This window comes from Saccopteryx leptura, chromosome 1, assembly GCF_036850995.1.
Source record: "Saccopteryx leptura isolate mSacLep1 chromosome 1, mSacLep1_pri_phased_curated, whole genome shotgun sequence".
Taxonomy (NCBI): Eukaryota; Metazoa; Chordata; class Mammalia; order Chiroptera; family Emballonuridae; genus Saccopteryx; species Saccopteryx leptura.
This window is the reverse complement of record NC_089503.1, coordinates 198,826,211-198,850,342: the sequence shown is the minus strand read 5'-3', so window position 1 is coordinate 198,850,342 and position 24,132 is coordinate 198,826,211. Positions and strand designations below refer to the sequence as shown.

Below are 24,132 nucleotides of genomic sequence, written 5' to 3'. Positions count from 1 at the left end.
CCGACCTCATCTCCAGCAGTCATTTCTACCTCCCTTGCAGGACGTGGCCTTTCCTTCACCTGCATCCTGTCTTCCCAGCCTGATCCTGCCCTGATTTGTCCATGGGGAGCTGGCTTGGCTTGCATTTCTAGAACATAACTGTATCTTCTCTTTGATCGACTGTGGCCCTTCCTACCATGTTTTGGGCTGTGGGTGTTTGTTTTCATCTTCCTCTCCGACAAGATGAGGGGTTGGCAAGCTTTTCCTGCCAAGGGTCAGGCAGTACTTCTTTTTTGCTTCGATGGCTATCCAGGCTCAGTCACGGAGGCGCCACTCTGATCCTGGAGCATGGGAGCCACCCTGGAGGCACCATGTCAACAAATGGGCATTGCTGCATTCCTAGCCAACTTCTTATCTTTACAGACACTAAAATGTGAATTTCATACGGTTTCTATATGTCATAAAATAGGTCTCCTTACAATTATTTTCAACCATTGGTAAATGTGGAAACCATTCTTTGCTCATGGGCTGTACAGAAACAAGAGATAGGCTGGTTGGCATGGTGGAGCTGGGCTTTGTGCCCCTGTGTGCAGGCCACAGTGCATTGACCGTCGGGAGGGGCCTCCTAAGGGCAGGGCTGCTGTCTAAGGCTGCTCTCTTCTCCCAGGGACGTGATTGTCTATGCAGAAAATCCCGAGGAATCTTCAAAAACAACAAAAACAAAACCACAAAATACCTCCTCCTCCATGACTTCAGCCACATTATAATTTTCAAGTTCAACATACAAAGTATATCACATTTCTACATGCTAGCAATAAACATATGGACCTGAAAATTAGAAATACAACCATGTACAAATGCAAAAAAAAAAAAAAAAAAAAAAGAAAATGAAAAGAAATCCTTAAGTGCAAATCTAACAAAACATACAGGACTTATATGTTGAAAACAATCAAACACTGCTGAAAGAATTCAAAGAAGATCTAACTATATTCATAGATTGGAAGGCTCAACGCAGGAAAGACGTTCATTCCTCTCAAAATCCCAGCAAGGCTTTTTGTAGACACAGACACGTTTATTGCAAAGTTTGTACAAAGAGGCAGATGCCCTAGAACAGGGGTCAGGACCCTGTTTGCTGAGAGAGCCATGAACGCCACATATTTTAAAATGTTATTCTGTGAGAGCCAAACAATATGTTGAACACTAAATACAAGTAAATGTGTGAATTTTATGTAAGACCAACACTTTTAAAGTACAATAAGTCTCTGAATTCTTTTTAATAACGTTGTTATGCTATTGCTAACCAATGATAAATAAAGTACTTCTTACCATTAATGTGACTTCTGGTTCTGCATGGTTTTGCTGATGGCTTTGTAGTCTGATTGATACGTGGAGAGGTTAAGCTTCATGCAGGCATTGAGACTTCCATCCATTAAACGTGATTGTAGGTTGGTCTTAACGTTCTTTAGATGTGAGAAAGACTGCTCACATGCATACGTAGAGCCAAACGTCGTCAATACAGCAATACTCACGCTGCAGTGTGTGGTATGTGATGAGAAGCGTGTTCCAAGTTTTGACAATCAGCTGGTCTGCAAGTTGAAGTTTTTTTATTTCTCCCTACTTGTGTTTGCTCGCCAACTCTGCTTGCTGTTGTGCAAGTCTTTCCAAATCTTCATTCAGTGACTTGAACTTATTCACCCACATGTCTGAGGCCATAGGTCAGCAGCTTGTAGCCCAAAATCTCTGAACAGAGATACCAGGGATTTAACTCAGGTTGGCACTATCCACTGCACACTTGTGTGGATGGGTGATGAACTTAAAAAGACGAGTGTGCTCACGAAATTCTCCAAAGTGCGCTTTGAATGACTGCAGGAGATTAGATGTGAAGCCCGCTAGCTGCTGGAGATCAAGATGTTGAGCAGAGTCACTTGCTGTGCATGCATCTTTAAACTCACCCAGTTTTCAATGTGTAGTAAACGATCTGTTTCAATGTCGGCGATGAAGAGTTCCATCTTGTTTTCAAATGCAAACACTGCTTGTTGAAGGGATAAGACTGTGTTTCCAACGCCTTGCATTTTCACATTGAGCTGGTTCAGATGTTCAGTCATGTCCACGAGATAGTAGAACTTCAGGAGCCACTCAGTGTTAGCTAACTCAGGATGCTTGACGTTTTTCATTTCAAGAAAAGTCCGGATTTCGCTCAGACAAGCCGCGAAACGGCTGAGGACTTTCCCTCTTGACAACCAACGCACATTGCTGTGCAGAAGCAGACAAGGATAATTATTCCCAACTTCATCCAGCAGTGTTTTAAACTGGCGATCATTTAAAGCTCAGGCAACAATAAAGTTGACCACCCGAATGACCAGCGACATCACCTCACCAAGCTGCTCGCCACACATCTGAGCACAAAGCGCCTCCTGATGTAGGATGCAGTAAAAACTTAGGATGGGTCTCTTTTCATGTTCATGAAAAAGTGCTACGAATCCTCTGTTTTTCCCCACCATGCACGGAGCACCATCAGTACACACCGAAATAAGTTTATCCATCAGTAGATTTTTTTCTTTAGAGAACTCAGTGAAAGACTTGAATAAATCCTCCCCTCTTGTTGTCTCTTTCACGGGCAAAACAGCAAGACTTTCCTCACGTAGTGTGTCACTGACAGCATACCTTGCAATCACGCTGAACTGGGATAAATGGCTTACGTCTGTTGACTCATCCAAAGCGAGAGAAAAGAATGGCACTGCATTTATGTCCTTCGCTTGTGTTGCCTCAATTTGATTTGCCATCATGATGGTACGATCTTGAACAGTTCTTGCCGACAGAGGCATGTCTTTTATTTACTTGATTATCTTGTCTTTATCTGAAAAGTCATCAAAAAATTCACTGACATCAATCATGAATGTTTTGGCATACTCCCCATCTGTGAATGGCTTTCCGTTTCTCACAATTGCTAAAGCACCAGCAAAGCTAGCCGAATTCCAGTCACCTTGTTGGGTCCAAACACGGAGTTGCTGCTGACTAGCTTGCACTCTGCACAGTAGCTCTTGACATGCTTTCTTCCTGCTGTCCCACGCTGGATATTTTGATGCAAATGTAGTATGGCGTTTGTTGAAGTACCACTTTATATTTGACCATTTCAACGGTGCAATTTTATCATTGCATATTAGATACACTGCAGAACCTGCTCTCTCCACAAAGGCAAATTCCTCTGTCCATTTCTGCTGAAAAGTACGATACTTATCTTTTTTTCTTTTAGCCATCTTCTTCATCAAAAGGGTTTCTGCAATTAGCTAGCTGACTACTTGATTAAAAGGAGGGAAGTTTACTTCCTGACCTCACATTACGCATTATCCAATAAAAATTTGTTGTTGTCCCGGAGGATAGCTATGATTGGCTCCAGCCACCCGCAACCATGAACATGAGAAGTAGGAAATGAATGGATTGTAATATATGAGAATGTTTTATATTTTTAACGTTATTTATTTTTATTAAAGATTTGTCTGTGAGCCAGATGCAAGCCATCAAAAGAGCCACATCTGGCTCGCAAGCCATAGGTTCCCGACTCCTGCCCTAGAATGTCTAATTCAGGAAAAGGAGAATGAAGTGGGAGTAGCCTCGGGACCTGATTTCAGTGACAGTGTTCGAGGCAGCGTGGTATGGGGTGGTGGGATGAACAATGGCTCGATGGTGCTGCATCGGGGGCTGAAAAAGTCACGGGTGAAACCATACAGCTGTTAGAAAAGACAGGAGAAAATGTGGGGGGGGGGCACAGGACTCGCCAAAGAGTTACACTGGACATCACAAGTGTAACCAATAAAAGGGTAAATTAGGACTTCACCGAAGTGAAATACTGATCTGAGACCCCGTGAAGAGGAAAAGTAACAGAAGGTAGCAGAAGAAAACATTTACAGACCACTTACTTGACAAAGTGCTGGTGTCTGGCCTATAAAAGGAACCCTCAAAACTCAACAATCGATAAACCAAACAATTCAACTAGAATGTGGGCAAAGTACACAGCAGACAGCTAGAGTGGCAGGTCAGCATACAAGAGGATGTTCTGCATTATTGCTTTTAGGCAAATGGAAATTAAGATTCAGTGAGATATCACAACACATTTAGAAGAGCTAATATTAAAAAAAAATGACAACATCAAATCCTGGAGAGGAGGCAGAGAAACCGAATCTCCCACGTGGCTGGCAGGAATGCAGAACGGTACAGCCACTCTGGAAAGGAATTTGGCAATGTCTTAACTATACCGATACACAAGCCATAGACTTGACAACCAAACTTCTTGGCATCTCCTAGAGCAGCGGTTCTCAACCTGTGGGTCGCGACCCCGGCGGGGGTCGAAAGACCAAAACACAGGGGTCGCATATTATGTATTTTCGATGGCTTTAGGCGACCCCTGTGTTTTGGTGTTCGACCCCCGCCAGGGTCGTGACCCACAGGTTGAGAACTGCTGTCCTAGAGAAATGAAAATGTATGTCAACACGGAACACCTGGGCATGATTCTTTCTGGCAGCATTATTTGTAATAGTCCCAGACGGGAAGCACCCAACATGTCCTATTATCGGTAAATGGTTAAAGAAACTATGGTTCACCTTCAGAAAAAAAGAAGGAGGAGGAGGAGGAAGAAGAGGAAGAGGAGGAAGAGGAGGAGGAGGAGGAGGAGGAGGAGGAGGAAGACGATGATGATGATGATGAAGAAGAAATAATAATAATATGGATATAGCTAACAACTTGGATGGATCTGAAGCGTTATGCTGAGTGAAAATAAAAGTCATTATTCTGCATGGTTTTGTGTACGTAACCTGTCAGAAGGAAGAATGAAGAACAGTTTAGTGCTTAGGAAGGCTGGAGAGGCTGGGGTAGCTGGAGGGAGGATTTCCTGGTGCTAGAAGAGATTTCTGTCTTGATTTTGATGGTTTTGAGGGTGGGTCCAGGAATCTCCACTTGAGATAAAAATGACACAGATTCCCCCCCCCTCCTCCCCCGTCCTGGGTCACATTCCTCCTTTTCTACTGTCCCATATTAACTAAGGTAGAATCAGTATTGAACTGGGTGAGGGACATGCGGGATCTTTCTGTGTTATGATTATTTTTTTAAAAACAAAAACAAATGTGGTCCACCCTGTTTCTTAAGAGGAGAAACAAGAGAGGTGGTGGGAAGCGCCAGTACTCGGCTTTGTGTCTCCCCAGGACCTGGGGAACGAGGCATGTGGGAGCGGAGTGTGCCTTCCCCGGGCGGAGGCGGTGTCCGCGCAGGTACAGCCCCACCCTCGCCGCCAGGAGCCATACAAAAGCGGGCAGAGCCTGAGGAGCCAGGGGCGCCGCGCTGCGCTGGCGCCGGAGAAGGGCGTGCAAAGCACTTTCCCGGAGTCGCCAGGAGTGTCTGGCCCAGGGCTCCCGGCCGCGCCTGACTCCTGGCTGTGTACCTGCACCTGCAGCGCCCAGGCCGCCCGCGTCCACCATGCAGTCGCTCAACATCACCCCGGAGCAGTTCTCCCGGCTGCTGCGGGACCACAACCTGACCCGCAAGCAGTTCATCGCGCTGTACAGGCTGCGGCCGCTCGTGTCCGTCCCGGAGCTGCCGGCGCGCGCCGAGCTGGCCCTCGTGCTGACGGGGGGGGGGGGGGGGGGGGGGGGGGGGGGGGGGCTCATTTTCGCGCTGGCGCTCTTCGGCAACGCGCTGGTGGTCTACGTGGTGACCCGCCGCAAGGCCATGCGCACCGTCCCCAACATCTTCATCTGCTCCCTGGCGCTCAGCGACCTGCTCATCGCCTTCTTCTGCATCCCGGTCACGATGCTCCAGAACGTCTCCGACACCTGGCTGGGGGGTGAGTCTGCCGTGCCCGGTCCCCGGCCTTCCAGGGGACCCCTCCCCGGGCCCCTTCACACATCCACTCTGCTCCTCGGCCCTCCTGACGTTTTTTTCTCTAGCAAAGGAGTCCCGGCCTTTCTTAGAACTTCCTCACCTGCGCTCACTGGCAGGCAAGTTTTATTTATTTATCTTTGCCACGTGTGATTCTGTCCAGCCGGTGTTTTCTCTCCCTGTTGCTGGGAGACGCAGGTCAGGGAACCGCTTGGGAAAGAAAGATGGGGGTGGGGTGGGGCGGAGAGGTGGGGAGCTAACCTCTGTCCAGTCATGTCAGCTTCCTTTTTTGTGATTACCAAGATTTTTTTCCTGAGTTTTAATAACAGATAAAAATATATCAAATAATAAAAGCCCCAACATTCCAACATCACATCCCCTGAACCTCTAGGCTCACTCCCCAAAGTGCCTGTGTGGCTTTCGGGGGACAGTTATTTGCAGGCCAAGCATACAAAATGGACTTAACATTTTTACAAAACAGATATATAATACATTTGCAGAAAAGGATATATTAGATCATTTCAAAAAATTTTTTTTTGAGTTTATTGAGGGTGACATTGATTAATATATAACATCACACAGGTTTCAGGTGCCCATTTCTATAGTACGTCATCCGTACACTGCACTGTGTGTTCACCATCCCACATCCGGTCTCCCTCCATCACCATCAGTCCCCCCAATCCCTCCTCCACCCCCTCACCCTCTTTCCTCCTGCAGGCCCCACACTGCTATCTGTGCCCATAGGCTTTTTTTCTTTGCTTAATCCCTTTACCTTTTTCACCCAGCACCCTCAACCCCCACCCCTCTGACAGCTGTCAGTCTGTTCCCCGTATCTAGGAGTCTGTTTCTGTTTCGTTTGCTTATTTTGTTCATTGGAGAAAAGCAAGTGCCATGTGATTTCACTTATACATGGAATCTAATGGACCAGTCATTTTTACAGAATTGGACGAACAGAGCCAGGCAGGGGAGAGAACAAACATAAACCCTGCGCCTGCCCCTGACAGGGGCCAGGAGTCCTTTGCCACTGCCCTTAGTTGGCAAGGGGAGAGCCGTGGGGAGGACATGGGCATCACTGACCCTGAGCAGGGCAGGGCATGGAGGTTGGGGACAGGCAGACACTGTGCTTCCCCACACGGTCCAATCCTTCCAGAGACATAGCTAGATGGTAGTCCTTGTCACCCGTAAGCATTCTCACCAGTGCCTGTGGAGCCCCTTGGAGAGGAAGCTTTGGTGGTACCCACGTTTCTGTGGCTGCGTGTATTCTTGTGGCTTCATCAAAGGCCTTATGAAGTGGGTGGAGAGAGAGGGAGACCATGAGAGAAATGGGTCAGGATGCCTTCAAGCCCTGCCCTTCCCACCCCTCGGTGACTCCGTTTAGCCTCGGGCAGGGTGTTTCTTTTAGCCCACCCTCACCAACTTGAGACCTGCAGCTTCTCTTCCTGGCATTGCTTTTCTTTTCTTTTTTCCTGTTATTTCCCATGGTTTGTTGTTTATTGTTAGTCGATCAGGATGCCAAGTTCCTTCCTATCTCATATAAATATTTCTCCAAATGGATAAAAGTATGGAGCATTGACTTAACAGTGACATGGAATGCAGAGAGTTATACATGGATTTATGGATTAGTGACGTTCTTATGCACTTGATGGAATCACTGTACCTGACTCCATAATATTTATGTGAAATCTTTGGATCGTCCTATAAAACTTTTTTTTTTCTTTTAGAAAAAGGCACAGGAGTTTTTATTGCCAGACGTTTCCGAAGACAGATTTAGGAAGCACACTTGGATTGCTGGGTGGTTCTAGTTTCATCATTAAAGGACAACATACTTGAGCAAAGTGGGAACTTCTGCTGGTGATGGGAAGACCTGGTTTGGCTCTAAGATGTGTTAATTCTGTATATCTGGACGTCAGTGTTTCAGCAAAATGTTGGGGAGTCTAGTAGCTGGGTGGCAGGATGAGGCAGACCCTTAGTCCTGAGACCTGTTGAAGAATGAGGCTGGGGAAGGACGGCACAGTGGATCTTCTCACCGGAGGACTTGATAATTCTATGCAGGAGTGTTTATTAGGAGGTGGCTTGTATCTATCTGGGGGCCAGGTTTACAGAATAAATAGCTTTATAATCTGAATAAGCAACACAGAAATGGAAGTTCAGGGAGAGGAGAGAGCTTGCAGAGGTGCTGGGGACAGGGAGGCCAGGAGAATGAAGTTGTACTGGGTAGGATGGCATCATAATTACAGAACTCCCAGGATCCATTAAGAGGAAGTTCAAGGGAATGGAATCTAAGAGCTGAACATTAACTCAGCATTTTATTAATTTACGGGGCTATTAAGGATCCCCTTGATGGCAAAGCATTCTACCTTGGGAATACAGACATGAAAAAAGCTCACTTCTGCCTTGTGGGCCTCAGAGTGCAGGAAAGACCCCCAAATGAACAAATAGGATTTGTTAGAGGAGGAACCAAGCATCTGGGGGACGCTGGAGTCAGACTGGGAGGTGTTCTGGGGGAGCAGGGGGAGTCAGGAAGGCTTTGCCGTGGCGGGGATGCTCGTGCTGGGTTCGGGAGAACAACTCTGACCGTTTCCAAAGGAGAAGGAGGATGGAGTGTGATCTAGGAACCAGGGTCAACCCCCAGGTTTACAGGAAAGAAAGTGAAGTACTCCAAGAACAGCACGTAAAGCATTTCAACACAGAGGATATGTGGGGAGTGGTGGGAATGAGACAGGTGGATAGCGCCATGGAGGGAAAAGCATATTGGAAGTTATATAAAACCTAAACAAGGACACCCCCCAAATGCCTTCAGGTGGAGGTGGGGAGCTTTGCCTAGCAGTGTGAAGACCCCCAGGAGGCCACAGCTTCAGAGAGAAGACTCACTCGCTGCCCTCCCCCACCCTCTAAAGGGCAGGGCTGCTGCAGGGCGGGGAGTGTGGTGCCCTGATGGTCACATCTTTTGTTGTTATTGCTTTCATTAGTTTTTATTTCCCCAGAGAATCTGGGAGGACAGATTTTTTTTTTTTTTTTCATTTTTCTGAAGTTGGAAACAGGGAGAGGGGAGAGACAGTCAGACAGACTCCCGCATGCGCCCGACCGGGATCCACCCGGCACGCCCACCATGGGGCGACGCTCTGCCCATCCTGGGCGTCGCCATGTTGCGACCAGAGCCACTCTAGCGCCTGAGGCAGAGGCCACAGAGCCATCCCCAGCGCCCGGGCCATCTTTGCTCCATTGGAGCCTTGGCTGCGGGAGGGGAAGAGAGACAGAGAGGAAAGCGCGGCAGAGGGGTGGAGAAGCAAATGGGCGCTTCTCCTGTGTGCCCTGGCCGGGAATCGAACCCGGGTCCTCCGCACGCTAGGCTGGGAGGACAGATTTTGATGATGTTGTCATTGACTCCCGTTTAACAAGGAAAATGCCGTTGGGTGAAAGCAAACCTTTCTGTGGGTTTGGTTCCAAATAATTCAGAGACCTCCAGTTTGTGACTTGTCTGCAAAGCCTCTCTCAATCATTTCTAATGATGACAGGGCTGGGAATGACTGACTGGGTTGGTTTTTGTTTGTGTGTTTTGTATTTTTGTCACCCGTCTCCCTTGTGGGGACCTGGAATCAGAGCCTGCATCCTGACAGGGTCCCGAGGTGGCTCACAGGAGAATCTGAGCCACCCGGCTGTCAGCATGGTTCTCAGACCTGGCTGCACAGAGAGACCAGCCTGTGCCAGCCCCACACCCGTCGCTCGTCTGGATGGGGTCCCCCCCACTCTCTGAGCCGCCTTTCACTGAGCCTTCCTGCGCACATCTCTGCCCGGTGCCCTGTGCAAAACATCATGCTGTTGCTGCAACAGGTCACAGTGGGAGATTTCCACCATGGAAATCGATGGCTATAAATTAGGCCTTGAAAAAAAAACCAAAAACACCCAAATTGGTCAGTTTCCAGCACACCACTGAGCAACAATGTTGAGCTTCCTTTTTGTACAGTGACAGCCCTGGGTGAGACAAATGTAGCCACAAACATAAAGGTGGAGCTTTCTTGTAGAATCACCTTCACCAGAGGGCCGCCTGGTGGAGGTTCAGCCTCTCAGTGGTGCCCAGCAAGGGACAGGCAGCCAGTGGTCCCTTTTCCGTGCCCGCATTCACATCTTAGGAGCAGGGGTTTTTTCATCCACCATCCGACTCACTCCCACGCTCTCCCCAAAACTCTCCCCACACAGAGCTAGCCGGAGTGGGGGCTCTTTCCCCCAGGAATTTTAATAAGTGGTGTTTGCTTATAACTTTCTTTTTATCACCAAGTTAAGAACGGGATCATGTTGCCATAGCAATCAGGAGTCAGTTCCCAGAAGTTCTGACTCCCGTCTGGTCTCTGAGCTGTGTGGTCAGGCTCCCGTGATGAACTTGCCTTGTGCTTGTGCTCCATGGACTCTGTCTGTCTGTATCTGCAGCCGGTTCCTCTGCGTTTGGCCTCTTTGCTCCCTTCTCCTTTTATCTCTTTCTCAAAGTTCCTCTGAATTCACTGACTGTGTGTGTGTGTGTGTGTCCCCAGATGAATTTCACGCACAGCAGAGAAAGCGCACTGGAAGTGTTGGGAAGTGGGGGCTTTGAGTCAGACTGAGGGGGGGGGTGTCCAGGTCCTGGATGTCCAGGGGCAAGGGAGGGTCTAGGATAACGGTTTTCCGGTGGCTGAGGTCTTGTGAACTTGAGGCGTGGAGGATTCGTTCTGGAGAGCTCCCAGAAGCAGTGAGACATCAGTTTCAACCGCCGTCCAACCGCCACCTCTCAGCATCAGTAAGGTGAGGTGGGGACTGGCTGTGGGGCGAGGGGCAGAGCGAGGGCCTGGCAGGTGCACCTCCTTCCTCCTGTGGTGGGCGCAGTCCCAGCCCCGGGACAGGACCGTCTCCCCATGGGCACGCAGGGCTCTGCGGCTGTCCCTGTGGTTTGGCCATGGGCAGTGAGAAGGGTTTTCAGACAGTGGCTGGCAAATGGACTAAAAGCAATTCCAAGAAAGGACTTCCAAAAATACCCTAAGTTATGGTGGTGCCGTTAGGAGAAACGCACAGCGTGTGTACTTGTTACATTTGAAGGCAACTGGCTCAGGGAAGAAAAGGCAAAGATGAGTTTTCTAAGCCCCTGAAAGGAGAATCCCTTTTAGAGAAGTAAGTCTCCACCTTGGCAGCACTCGGGAGTCACCTGGGAGTCTTACAATCCAATGCCTGGGTCCTGGACCCCCCCCCCCCAGCTGCTGATTCCCTGGTCTGTGTGTGACACCTGCCTGTTGGGATTTTCAGACATTCCCCCTTTGAAAAAATTCCAACTTGCAACCCAGGGTGAGACAGATGGATGTTGTCTAAGTGCCGACAGAGGCTCGGGCTGTGAGGAAGGTTGAAAGACGTAATGGATGGGAAGGGCTCCCATAGCATAGTGCCTGCCTTGGTACCCGTGAATGAACAGTCGTCATCTTGTTTAAGGGGGAGCAGTGGTGGTCCTACGGCTTGGAACATGCAGGAGTAGGCTGCATGAGGCGCAGTCGCCCTTGGAACTTGGGAATGATTCTTCTGTTGCACAGGAGCAGGGACATCTCCATGAAAGCCCTTCCCCTTTTCTGAAAGTCCTTCAGAATGGAGCCACAGAGAATTAACACAGGATGAAGAGGTGGGGAAAGGAGAAGGTGCAGAGAAAGACCAGAAGAAATGGTTCTAAATGAGCACAGCCTGCAGCAAGGTTGCACCCAGGGCCGAGGAGCCTGACGCGGGGGGGACAGACACTAGCCCCCTTCTCTCTAAGAGACCAGGCTTGTGTGTGTTTTCATATGGGGAAAAAGAAGGGTGGAGATTTCAGAGAGGAAGGACCAGAGGGAGGGAGGGGATCAGGGGGCATACGCCTACGCAGCAAGAAAAACGTGGGTGGAGTTTATAGAGTGTTCCAGCTGCTGCCCTGAAGCGGTTATTTGTGAAAGGGCATCATTGAGCTGTTACTTGGTGGAAAGAAAGGTCGGCCTTCTTCTGGCCGGTGCCGAGTAGAGGGATTAGACTGGAACCACTTGAGTTCTGTTTTATTATTTGATTGGTGGTTAGAAAATTTCATTTGTTATAATAATTCTCTCCCCCCTTTCTATACCATCTCACACACTGTAGTGTTCCTGGAACATTTTAAACATGGTGACATTAAGGTATTGTGGGGCTTTCCACAAATTTGTTCATAGGAATTCTGAGGGCCTTTGGGGCAGAATGGTCTCATTAAAGCAGGAAGTGTAAAAGAAGGTAAATGAGCACGAAGGGGGGCTGGGTAGCGACAGTCGTTTGGCAGGAAAATTAAAAACTGTGCCTTGGGGCCAGCCACTGGGTGATCTTCCCTAGAATCAATTTTGCAGATGGCATGAAAAGAAAAGACTCTTTAGGCCCAGGAAATGACATTTTCTGGAAGGACTGGAGGTCGGCAGTGGAGCAACAGGACTCACAGACAAGGTTCTCTCTGCTTCAGACAACTGCATTTGACAGCTAAGATGAGGACGGGAATGGACATAGTCAGGAGCTTGTGTTAGAGATTCTCTTGTTTGCCTAGGAGGCATAAAAAGATACCCCTCCTCTCGCCTTTTGAATTCACTTTCCCGGAATATGGAGCAGCCTGTCCCTTAACTAGTGGTCAGTTGAGCAGAATTTGTGTTTGCGAGCAGAGAAGCCTGATGTAAACAAATTCAAAGGAAGGTGGGGAAATATTCTGCACGTGGAATGGAAAAAGCTCAGGGTTAATGCTGGCTTCAGGCACAGCTGGATCTAGGTCCTCCCTCAGTGATGCTAGGGCTTCTCCCTTCTCCCTCGAGGCTTCGCTCCCTGTCCTTCTGGCCTGTGGTTCCCTTTGGGGGCTGTCTTTTGCCGGGTCGTGGGAGAGGTGCTTCCAGAGCTGTAGGCTCCCGTATTCTTTAAGACTCCCCATCTCAAGTGTCTATCCACAGATGAGTGGATAAGCAAAATGGGGTACAGATACATCATGGAGTGTTACTCAGCCATAAAAAAGAATAAAGTTCTGATATCAAGCATTATGATCTGTGAAGTAAATGGACACAAAATGAAATTTCATAGGAGTCCGATGTTCTGAACTATTTAGAATAGGCAAATTCATAGAGAGAAAGAAAATTAGATATTACTAGGTGCTGACAGGCCAGGGGAAAGAGGGGTGATTTCTTAATAGGTACAGGTTTCTGTTTGGGGTGATGGTTGTACAACATTGTGAAAGTAATTAATGTCACAGAACTGTATATTTAAAAGTGGTTTAGCCTTAGCTGCTTGGGTCAGTGGAAGAGTGTTGGGCCAGCGTGTGGATGTCCTGGGTTCAATTCCTGGTCAGGGCACACAGGAGAAGGGACCATCTGCTCCTCCACCCACCCCTCCCTGTTCTCTCTCTCTCTCTCTCTCTTTCTCTCTCTCTTCCCCTCCTGCGCCATGGCTTGATTGGTTTGAGCATATCTACTCTGGGACGCTGAGGATGGCTCCATGGAGCCTCTGCCTCTCAGGCACTAAAAATAGCTCTGTTACGAGCATGACCCCAGATGGGCAGAGCATTGACCCCAAGCAAGGGTTGCCAGGTGGATCTCAGTTGGGATGCATGCAGGAGTCTGTCTCTCTATCTCCCCTCCTCTCACTTGGAAAAGAAGAAAAATGAAATAATAAAATAAAAATAAAAACGGTTGACATTGCAAATTTTATTATATATTATATATTTTACCACAATAAAAAATTACCACATTTCTTACATAGAATTACTCTGTGACAAGCATATTCTCACCCTCATTTTACAGAGAAAAAAAAAAAACAGAGGCAAGGAGGGATGGTGTCAGTGGTCAGTGATGTCCTGCAGGGCCCCTGCTCCTGACCTGTCTGTGCACAGCATCCGCCTGCAGAGCTGCAGCCCTAGACCTCACAAACCTGTGGAAAACTTTCTGAAATAAATAAAAAAGTTGCCATTGCCTTTTCCTCAAAAACGGTCATGAGCATGACTCCTGCAAATTGACCTCTTGAATGCTTGTCCCCTAAGACACACACACACACACACACACACACACACACACACACACACACACACATACACACACACACACACACCCGAAGTCCACGTCAGCCAGGTGTGGAAGTAGCTGTTGTGCTGGGCTCTGTAAATATCTTCCTGCGCTGCGACACTCACCAGCAATAAAGGGTTTGTCTCTTTATGAGGAGGAATCTTATTGGATCCCAATCTAATCTAAGTTCCTGTGAACCCAATCTAAGCGGTGATGTCCTCCATGGGTTCTAAGGAAAACACTGTCATGAGGAATTTTAAAAAGAATGGTTTTACTTCTTGAAAGAGCCAGGTGATGGGGCCCTGGAAGACAGCGGTGGTCTAGGGCATGGAACAGACGGAGGGAGGCTGTAACGAGGCACGGTGACGTCCTGGGCAAAACGCTGAGGTCCATGCAGGTGTGACACGTTTTCTGCGAGGAGAGCCCTTCGGTGGAAAAGGAAGAAGAGCTTCCCACACGGTCTCTGCAAGATGCTAAGACAGCTGGGGAAGTCACGAGCACACTGGTCAGGTTAGGTGTTCGGGGATGAGAACCGCATGCTAAAATGATGTGACAGCAAGGACGCCATTCATTTGCCTGTGTCCAGCGTCCTCCCCTCGTGGTCCGTGAACTGTGTGGGTCACAGACTCCGTCCCTCCCCTCTCTTCAGCCTTCCTTGCTGCCCAGTGATAGAAAGTTCTCACCCACACACAGAAAGTGCTCAGTAAATATACTGAAGTGAATTGACGGATAGCATGTTACTGGTCACTGTGCGGTGTTTGAGGCTTTTAAGGAACGGGTTGTATTTATATTTTTTTGTGGTATGCAGAAGAATGACATTGGATTTATCTTCTGCATATGTTGTCATTTTACCTTCTTTCAAATTTTTTTTTTTTTTTTTTTTTTTTTTTTTTGTGGTTGCAAGGAATGAAGAAGACTCCAGTTTACTTCAAATAATTGGAGTTAGGGGAAGGCTATTTTGTAGCCATAAAGGAGAGGGAGGGGGAGGTCTCTTTTGAATTTAAGGGCAGTAGCAGACGGGTCTTAAGGAGGCTGAGTAGGACCCAAAGCAGCAGCTTTGTGGAGCTCAGCAGGAAGAAGCTGTGAATGTACCGACACATCCTGATTAGTTTAAATAAAGAAAAATGAGAAAGTAAAAATCATTTGTTCCCACGTTCAGAGCTTATTACAGTCATTATCTTATTGTGTTGCGTTTTGCTGTTTTCCTACCTAACATTTTTAGCAACATTGAATCCTTCTGTGTCTGATACATAAGGTGTGCGTCCAGGAATCAGTTGTTTACTGCTTCATTTCCCTTCATGTTCTGTTTTGTTTTCAAACCTCCATTGCAAGATGATTTAATAATTTACATTATGTTGACACGTCATAATTTATTGAGTCTTTTTGCTATTTTTGACATTTGTTTATACTAATTTGAGGTTATTAAATGTTTGGTGAGCAACTGAGTACAAAAATGACATAAATATCCCAAAAATGTTATTAGTTCTACCGAAGGATACGATGCATTTATTTATTTATTTATTTATTTATTTGCCTGATAGCCTCCACATTCAAGACTTTTTCCCTAATGTCTAACTGACCTACATTTCTTCCCTACTATCCAAAAAAATCTTTCTTTTATTACTTGTCAGTGAGTTATTTGAACATTTCAACATACTGAAACCATGTTGTTTTCTGCTTTCTTGCCCTAATGTTTAACCCAGGCTTATTTTATCCTATTTTTTTCCTCATGTCTAATTAATGCCAGTATGGGAGAGGAAAAACAAACAAACAAACAAAAAACTCGGTTATTTCTCTAGACTAGTATTTGTAGCGATTAAAATAATAAGAAGTAGGAGAAAATACCAGAGAAGACACCACTTAACTTGTTTCCTGGCCCGAAGGAACAGCCCGAAGTCCCTTGTGATCAGTAACTGAAGGGTGCACTCTGAGGAGAAGGATGGAATTAGTGTGAGTTTTGGCTCTCCATGGAAAACCCTCCAAGATTCTCAGTTTGGGGGGCCCAGAGTGGAATCCCACTCCCCCCAAATCAGAGTCGTGCTGTGGGGACAGCTGCAGCCCACAGACACGGAGAAGCCTGTGGTCTTCACAGTGCCCTGTGCACAAATATGTAAAGACAACAAAGGATTGTCAGACAGTTGAAAAAAACTTGCAGGATAAAAGGAAAAAGAAAAAAAAAAGACAAACTGATAAATTAGTAAGAAATGGATTTTTTTAGTGGATTAATTTAGAAATAAACTAAGTCATATATCGTATTTATAGAGCATCCTGAAGAATGTGACTTCGTTTCATCATTACCCAGCGACTCCTCCTCCCTGGTTTTTAGGTGAAACTGCATCACTGGACGAAATGATCTTTTAAGTGGATGTTAACATGAGAAAAATGTATGGTCGCAAACTGAATAACACATTCCTAACTAAAGGTTACATGTAGGAAAAGTCTCGAGCTATGTTTCCAATCAGTAGGTAGACCACCCAGATCAGAAGGAGGGGTTTTGAAAGGCATGCCACGTGTCCACAAGGACGGTGTGGGATAGACGGTGGGGGCCCTGGGAGGAATGTCAAGTCATTTTACTCATTTTTGGCCTCTGTTACCCTTGCAAAGAAGAATGGCTTTGAGACTCAGTTGGTGAAGGAGGTGTGGAGGGCGTTGACTCTCACATGGAGAAATCAACCGATACTGAACATGAAACTACCAGTCTGAAAATGGGCATCACAGGGACAGCCTGGGAAGCATTCAGTTAAACTGCTGGATGGTGCTTGCTGAAAATCGCTTGTGGGCAGCAGAGGTCCAATGATAGCCATTTTCCCTGACCTGGGTGGAGATGTTGCTGATATTTCTTATAGCACCAGGTGAAGGATTCCGTAAACAGACCGGAGGTCAGTAAGCCAAGCCCTGTTCTGAAGTTCCTCATCCTACAGTGTCAGCCACCTCTCCTGGAGATATACACTCAAGGGTCCCTGCCTCAGAATGAAAGTCATAAAGAATCTCTGATAAATGGCACTGCAGTATTAAGAAGGTTTTTTGCACAGTAAAGAAATCCATCAACAAAATTAATGACCACCTACCGAAATGAGGAACACATTTGCCAATAATGCATTTGATGAGGGGTTTATATCCAAAATATGTAAGTACTCATCCCACTTAACATCAAGAAACCCCCAAATAATCCAATTAAAAACATAGGCAGAGGACCTGAAGAGACGCTTCTTCAAAGAGGACATATAGATGGCCAATGGACCTGTGAACAGCTGCTCAACGTCAGCAATGGATTGGAGAAATGCAAGTTAAAACCACAATAAGATGTCACCTCACACCTGTCAGAACAGCCATCATCAACACTTTGTACAGGATGTGGTTGTCTGATCACTTGTGCTGGACAGCTGAAACTGATATAAAATAATACTGAATGTAAACTGTAGATGAAAAAAAAAATCTCTGCTAGTTTCTGAGTTCCAGTTTGCTTGGAACCCAACTCACCTATATCCTTGTCGCCAACCAACAACAATGGTTACACTTCAACCCTCCTTCCTCCCTTTCAGCTTCCCGTCTGCTCCTTTCTTCAGGTATAGCAGGCGAGCCCAGATAACTGCCCTGTTTGGGCTGCAGACTATTCCTGCGCACCACACCTTCCGGGCTACATTGGGACAGGGTGTGTGCATTGTTTAAATGTGGCTTACTTATTTTGGCACAGGAAATGAAGGTAATTAGGTGTCAGGTTGTTTTATGATAGGCTAAACCATTGTTTCAGACGGTGGTTGTGTAACATAACCTTTCCTTCATAAAACTCTAAAAGTCCATTTACTTTTTTTAACCACCCTTGGAACAGATTCTTCAGCGTGGTTATTATCATTAGATACTTTCATGCCATTGGAGCTCATTATACCATTTTCTACATTAATCTAAAAATGCCTTTCATCTTTTCTGCATTGGAATACTTTTATTTTTCTCACTCTGATCTTTTCTCTTGGATCCTTTTGAGAGTTACAACTATACTGAGGAGAAAACAAATACTGGTCAAAGAGCTTTCCATTCCCAAGCCTTACTTTTAGAAGGAATGAGGTCTTGTTTCTGTTTGTGTCTCTGAGACCTGTGCTGTGCGTGACGGGGGCCAAGGGCAGGCACGGGTGTGGGACAGTGGGCTCCATTCAGGTCCAGAAGAAGAGTCTGCCTTCTGGAAAATAAGACTGTAGCGGCAAGTCAAGGTATGAAATAGAAACAATATGTATCAAATCAAAGCATTTGTTTCCAATCTAGTAGGCAAAGGGGAATTACTCCATTTATTTTTTTTAAAGATTTTATTGATTGATTTTAAAGAGGTGGGGCAGAACAAGAAGTATCAACTCATAGTTGCTTCACTTTAGTTGCACGTTGCTCACTGTATGTGCGTGACTGGTCAAGCCCAGGGTTTTGAACCCGCGACCTCAGCATTCCAGGCCAACGCTCTCTACACCACGCTGCAAGAGTCAGACGTAGTAGAAACAGGGGCTACCATGGAGGCAAATGGTAACTGTAGGGTCTGGACTGTGTTACCTGAGAGGTCAGTGCACACTGAAGGAGCACTGACCTGCACATTCTAGGTTTCAGGAAAATAACCTTCCAGAGACAAAGTAATAAAAGTGAAGCGTATCAAGTAAGTTTACTTGGTTATCAGAACAGTTGATCGCTAAGTGGCCTAAGAGAGTGGACTGTCCTAGAAGGATGCTGGAGGCTCACCGGATCAGTGTGAGGCCAGAGCGATAGGCTGGGGACAAGGGTGCTCAGAGGTGGGCAGCAGTAACTGAGCCAGTGTCTGCAATCATGCATGGTCTAGGGCACACCGGACTGCACGCTCCGACCTCCCTTCCATCTGCACCGGCTCTTCCAATGCCTGGAGAGCCTGGCCCTCTGCCTGCCTGTCTCCCCGCGGAGGGGCTCTTGCCTGCCCTCCCCACACGGAGCTGAGTTCATGTACCAGAGGAAATGGTGGTGCTCTTAGGAAAAAGCAGGCAGATGAACAATGAAACCAGGAGAAATAGCCATTTCTCTGGCAGGCTCGGAGAAACGCGGCTCTGACGTAAAACCGATGATCCCAAAAGAAAGAAAGGGAAGGATGGCTCAGGGAAACAGGGCCCTGCCCAGGGAATTTGAAGATTATCCCAGTTGAATATAGCCATTTATGGGAAGAAATGTCACAAAGGACCTATTCTTGTCAAATAGCTTAGACCTGTACAGGTCCCGCTGGGACAGCTGAGAGATGTAGAAGGAACCGACTGCAGAGTCCCCAGAAATGGGAGCTACGAGAGAAGTGGGGCGGAGGGAGACATTTAGTAACAGGCAGAGACCAAACCATAGCCCCCAGTGCCCGTTTTGCGTCTGGCTCCTAGACCTGGGAAAATGATCTCCGCATTATAAAGGGCAAAGCAAAGACAATCAGAACGGAAACAAAGATCAAGATGAATGAGCAGGTAGCCAAAGAGAGGCTTTCTATTTTTAAGAGAATGTATGCCGATCACACGCCAGGGACATGGACACCACCGGGGAGAGGTGAGGAAGGACCCGTGGATGGTGGCGATTTCTTAGCAAGTTGGTTGGAGGAACGTCAGAAGTCATGAGTGGGGCCCATGCTCTCTGGAGGAGGACAGGCGATGGAACTCCAGCTGGAGGCAGAACTCTCCCGTGGACGGCTTCACCAATGGATGGTGAGCACGTAGCTGAGGGGGCTGCCACAGCTCTGGGGGGGGGGGGCGACGAAGACAGGTGAGGGTGACGTCCTGGAAAGAACTGGAGGCAATGACCTGGGCCCAACACACAGCTGTGTGGACCTAAACAGGTCACTCAGCTCATCCGAGCTGCAGTACCTCTACCTGGGAAATAAGGTGATGGAACTAGATGTCCCCTAATGGGCACATGGGCCACAAATAATCTATCAACTTTAAATGGACCACATTTACCTCAATCCTTTTAATCTGGCTGCCTGATGATCAACCAGCCAACCAACCAAACAAACAACAAACAATCTGCCATTTATTTAAAAACAAACAAACAAACAAACACATCCTGTCCTGGGTGCTTATGTCACATATGAAGGACTCACATGTACTCGCATGACAGGTGGGCACCAGTCATTCCTTCACTCAGACGATGACCCGGAGGTTCAGAGCATCTATCAAAGAGGTCAGATGAATCAGAGTTGCTGAGGGTCCTGCAAATCAAGAGGTCCGGTGACCAGTGTCCCATGCTGTCGTGATGGAAAAGGGAGAAATATCTAGATAAAGAGTCCATTCACATGTTCGTTGATGAAAGCATTGCATCCCAAACAGGATTGGAGGCACGCGCTTTCATTCACAGAATAACCAGTGTTCAAACAGCAAAATCTATTCGTGTTGAAAGTAAATTCCTGCGCTGAGCCTCTAAACCAGGGTCGGAAACCTTTTTGGCTGAGAGACCCATGAACGCCACATATTTTAAAATATAATTCCATGATAGCCATACAATATGTTTAACACTAAATACAAGTAAATGTGTGCATTTTATGTAAGACCAACACTTTTAAAGTACAATAAGTCTGAATTCTTTTTAATAACGTTGTTATGCTGTTGCTAACCAATGATGAATAAAGTACTTCTTTTTTTTTGAAATTATATTCTTTTTTTAATTTATTCATTATAGAGAGAAGAGAGAGAGAGAGAGAGAGAGAGAGAAAGAGAGAGAGAGGGGAGGGGGGAGGAGCAGGAAGCATCAACTCCCATATGTGCCTTGACCAGGCAAGCCCAGGGTTTTGAACCGGCAACCTCAGCATTTCTAGGTTGATGCTTTATCCACTGTGCCACCACAGGTCAGGCTGAATAAAGTACTTCTTACCATTAATACGACTTCTGGTGCTGCATGGTTTTGCTGATGGCTTTGTAGTCTGGTTGATACGTGGTGAGGTTAAGCTTCATGCAGGCCTTGAGACTTCCATCTGTTAAACATGATTGTAGGTTGGTCTTAACGTTCTTTAGATGTGAGAAGGACTGCTCACATGCATACATAGAGCCAAACATCATCAGTACAGCAATACTCACACGCTGCAGTGTGTGGTATGTGACGGGAAGCGCGTTCCAAGTTTTGACAATCAGCTGGTCCGCAAGTTGAAGTTTTTTTCATTTCTCCCCACTTGTGTTTGCTCGCCAACTCTGCTTGCTGTTGTGCAAGTCTTTCCAAATCTTCATTCAGTGACTTGAACTTATTCACCCACGTGTCTGAGGCATTCAGGTCAGCAGCTTGTAGCTCAAAATCTCTGATGGAGTCACCGGGAATGTAACTCAGGTCGGCGCTGTCCACTGCACACTAGTGTGGATGGATGATGAACTTAAAAAGACAAGTGCGCTCACGAAATTCTCCAAAGCGTGCTTTGAATGACTGTAGGAGATTAGATGTGAAACCCGCTAGCTGCTGGAGATCAAGATGTTGAGCCGGGTCACTTGCTGTGCATGCATCTTTAAACTCACCCAGTTTTTCAATGTGTAATAAATGACCTGTTTCAGTGTCGGCGATGAAGAGTTCCAGCTTATTTTCAAATGCAAACACTGCTTGTTGAAGGGATAAGACTGTATTTCCAACGCCTTGCATTTTCACATTGAGCTGGTTCAGATGTTCAGTCATGTCCGCGAGATAGTAGAACTTCAGGAGCCACTCAGTGTTAGCTAACTCAGGATACTCGATGTTTTTCATTTCAAGAAAAGTCCAGATTTCGCTCAGACAAGCCGCAAAATGGCTGAGCACCTTCCCTCTTGACAACCAACGCACATTGCTGTGCAGAAGCAGACAAGGATAATTATTCCCAACTTCATCCAGCAGTGTTTTAAACTGGCGATCATTTAAAGCTCAGGCAATAATAAAGTTGACCACCCGAATGACCAGCGACATCACCTCACCAAGCTGCTCGCCACACATCTGAGCACAAAGCACCTTCTGATGTAGGATGCAGTGAAAACTTAGGATGGGTCTCTTTTCCTGTTCATGAAGAAGCGCTACAAATCCTCTGTTTTTCCCCACCATGCACAGAGCACCATCAGTACACACCGAAATAAGTTTATCCATCAGTAGATTTTTTTCTTTAGCGAACTCAGTGAAAGACTTGAATAAATCCTCCCTTCTTGTTGTCTCTTTCATAGGCAAAACAGCAAGACTTTCCTCACTTAGTGTGTCACCAACAGCATACCTTGCAATCACGCTGAACTGGGATAAATGGCTTATATCTGTTGACTCATCCAAAGCGAGAGAAAAGAATGGTGCTGCATTTATGTCCTTCACTTGTGTTGCCTCAATTTGATTTGCCATCATGATGGTACAATCGTGAACAGTTCTTGATGACAGAGGCATGTCTTTTATTCGTTTGGTTATCTTGTCTTTATCCGAAAAGTCATCAAAAAGTTCACTGGCAACAACAAGCATGAATGTTTTGGCATACTCCCCATCTGTGAATGGCTTTCCGTTTCCCACAATTGCTAAAGCTCCAGCAAAGCTAGCCGAATTCCAGTCACCTTGTTGGGTCCAAACATGGAGTTGCTGCTGACTAGCTTGCACTCTGCACAGTAGCTCTTGACATGCTTTCTTCCTGCTGTCCCCTGCTGGATATTTCTATGCAAATGTAGTATGGCGTGTGTCGAAGTGCCAGTTTATATTTGACCATTTCATTGATGCAATTTTATCACTGCATATTAGGCACACTGCAAAACCTGCTCTCTACACAAAGGCGAATTCCTCTGTCCACTCCCGCTGAAAAGTACAATACTCCTCATCTTTTTTTCTTTTAGCCATCTTCTTCATCAAAAGGGTTTCTGCAGTTAGCTAGCTGACTACTTGATTAAAAGGAGGGAAGTTTACTTCCTGACCTCACAACGATCCATGTACATTACACATTATTCAATAAAAATTTGGTGTCCCTGAGGGCAGCTGTGATTGGCTCCAGCCACCCGCAACCATGAACATGAGCTGTAGGAAATGAATGTTTTGTAATACATGAGAATGTTTTATATTTTTAATGTTACTATTTTTTATTAAACATTTATCTGTGAGCCAGATGCAGCCATCAAAAGAGTCACATCTGGCTCATGAACCATAGGTTCCCAATCCCTGCTCTAAACTATCTTGCTAGACAGGAAAGGGCCTGAACTCTGAACGGGGTTAGGATTTGGGGAACTGGAATGAGGATGAGTGGGGGGTTGGAGGTGGGGGTGACAAGCCCTTGGGTCTCAGTTGAAAGCTTCCAAGAAGGAACAGGAAGGGAGGGTCGAGAGCAACATCCACAAATACCTTTTCCCCTTAGTCACAGGAATCTTGGATTAAGAGCGATTGTCTATTACTCAGACCCAGTTCATGTCAAGTTGACTTCAAGTTCAACGGAAAGGAACCACTTGAGAAGTCTAGCCCCAAAGGGCGATGGACATGGTGGTGACAGTCACAGAAGAGGGTGCGTTCAGGCCCAGGGAGACAGGGCAGTCCTGTCGTATCTGCCTTTGTCAGAGCACACCTGAGCATGGTGGTGGGGTGGGGGGGTCCCTCTGGACCACCGCTGAGGGACAGCTGGGGCAGCTAAGAGAGACCCAGCCGCTGCACAAAAGCTTTCCTCAGATCATTTGGACAGGCGGCTGGGGAGTTCTGAAACCCTCTGAGAGTTAGAGAAGTGGGCAGCATCTTTGGAACTCACCTTTCCCAGTGAGCACCTTTCCAAGGAGGAGTCGGGGCCCACTGAGTCGCAGCCTCCCCGTCACGTCACTCACTCTCTTCAATGAAATGCACGCCTGCTGAGCCTCCTGTGGGCCACTGTAGATGCCTGGGGGGGGGTACGTTGGGGAGGGGACAACCAAACCCTTGCTCTCGGAGTGTTCACGTTTTCGTTTTGGGGGGGAGCAGGTCAGTCAACAATGGAACGCACAGGGCCGTAGATTAGATAGGATGCCGGCAGGTGAAAGAGTAGAGAGGAGGGGCGGGGGTGGCGGTGGGGGGCAGGCTGTCATCACACATGTGGGTGTCGGGGGGGTCAGCCTGACTGAGGGTGCACAGTGGGTCCCTGGTGGGAGGAAGGAAGAGCCACGCAAAGGCCCGGCCGGGGTGTGCCCGCAGCGGGGGGCGGGGGGAGGGAGAGGGCGCCCCACGGAGGCACAGAGCGGACTTCTGCTCAGGCGACCGGTTGGGCCATGTGACATCTGAGGTCCCTGCCAACTTTTTTATGTGCCTTTTATATTACCCTAACAGTTCGGAATAATTAATTTGGCAGCAACAGGCA

The 24,132-nt window shown here is 47.0% G+C and overlaps 1 protein-coding gene across 1 annotated transcript in view; it reads left to right on the top strand.

The window, feature by feature from the left end:
* The first annotated feature begins 5,445 nt into the window (after positions 1 to 5,445).
* QRFPR (pyroglutamylated RFamide peptide receptor) overlaps positions 5,446 to 24,132 on the top strand; it is a 31,429-nt gene continuing 12,742 nt past the window's right edge. Inside the window, exon 1 of the mRNA XM_066360164.1 lies at positions 5,446 to 5,812. Coding sequence (XP_066216261.1) covers positions 5,446 to 5,812 — 367 coding nt within the window. The remainder of the gene's footprint in view (positions 5,813 to 24,132) is intronic.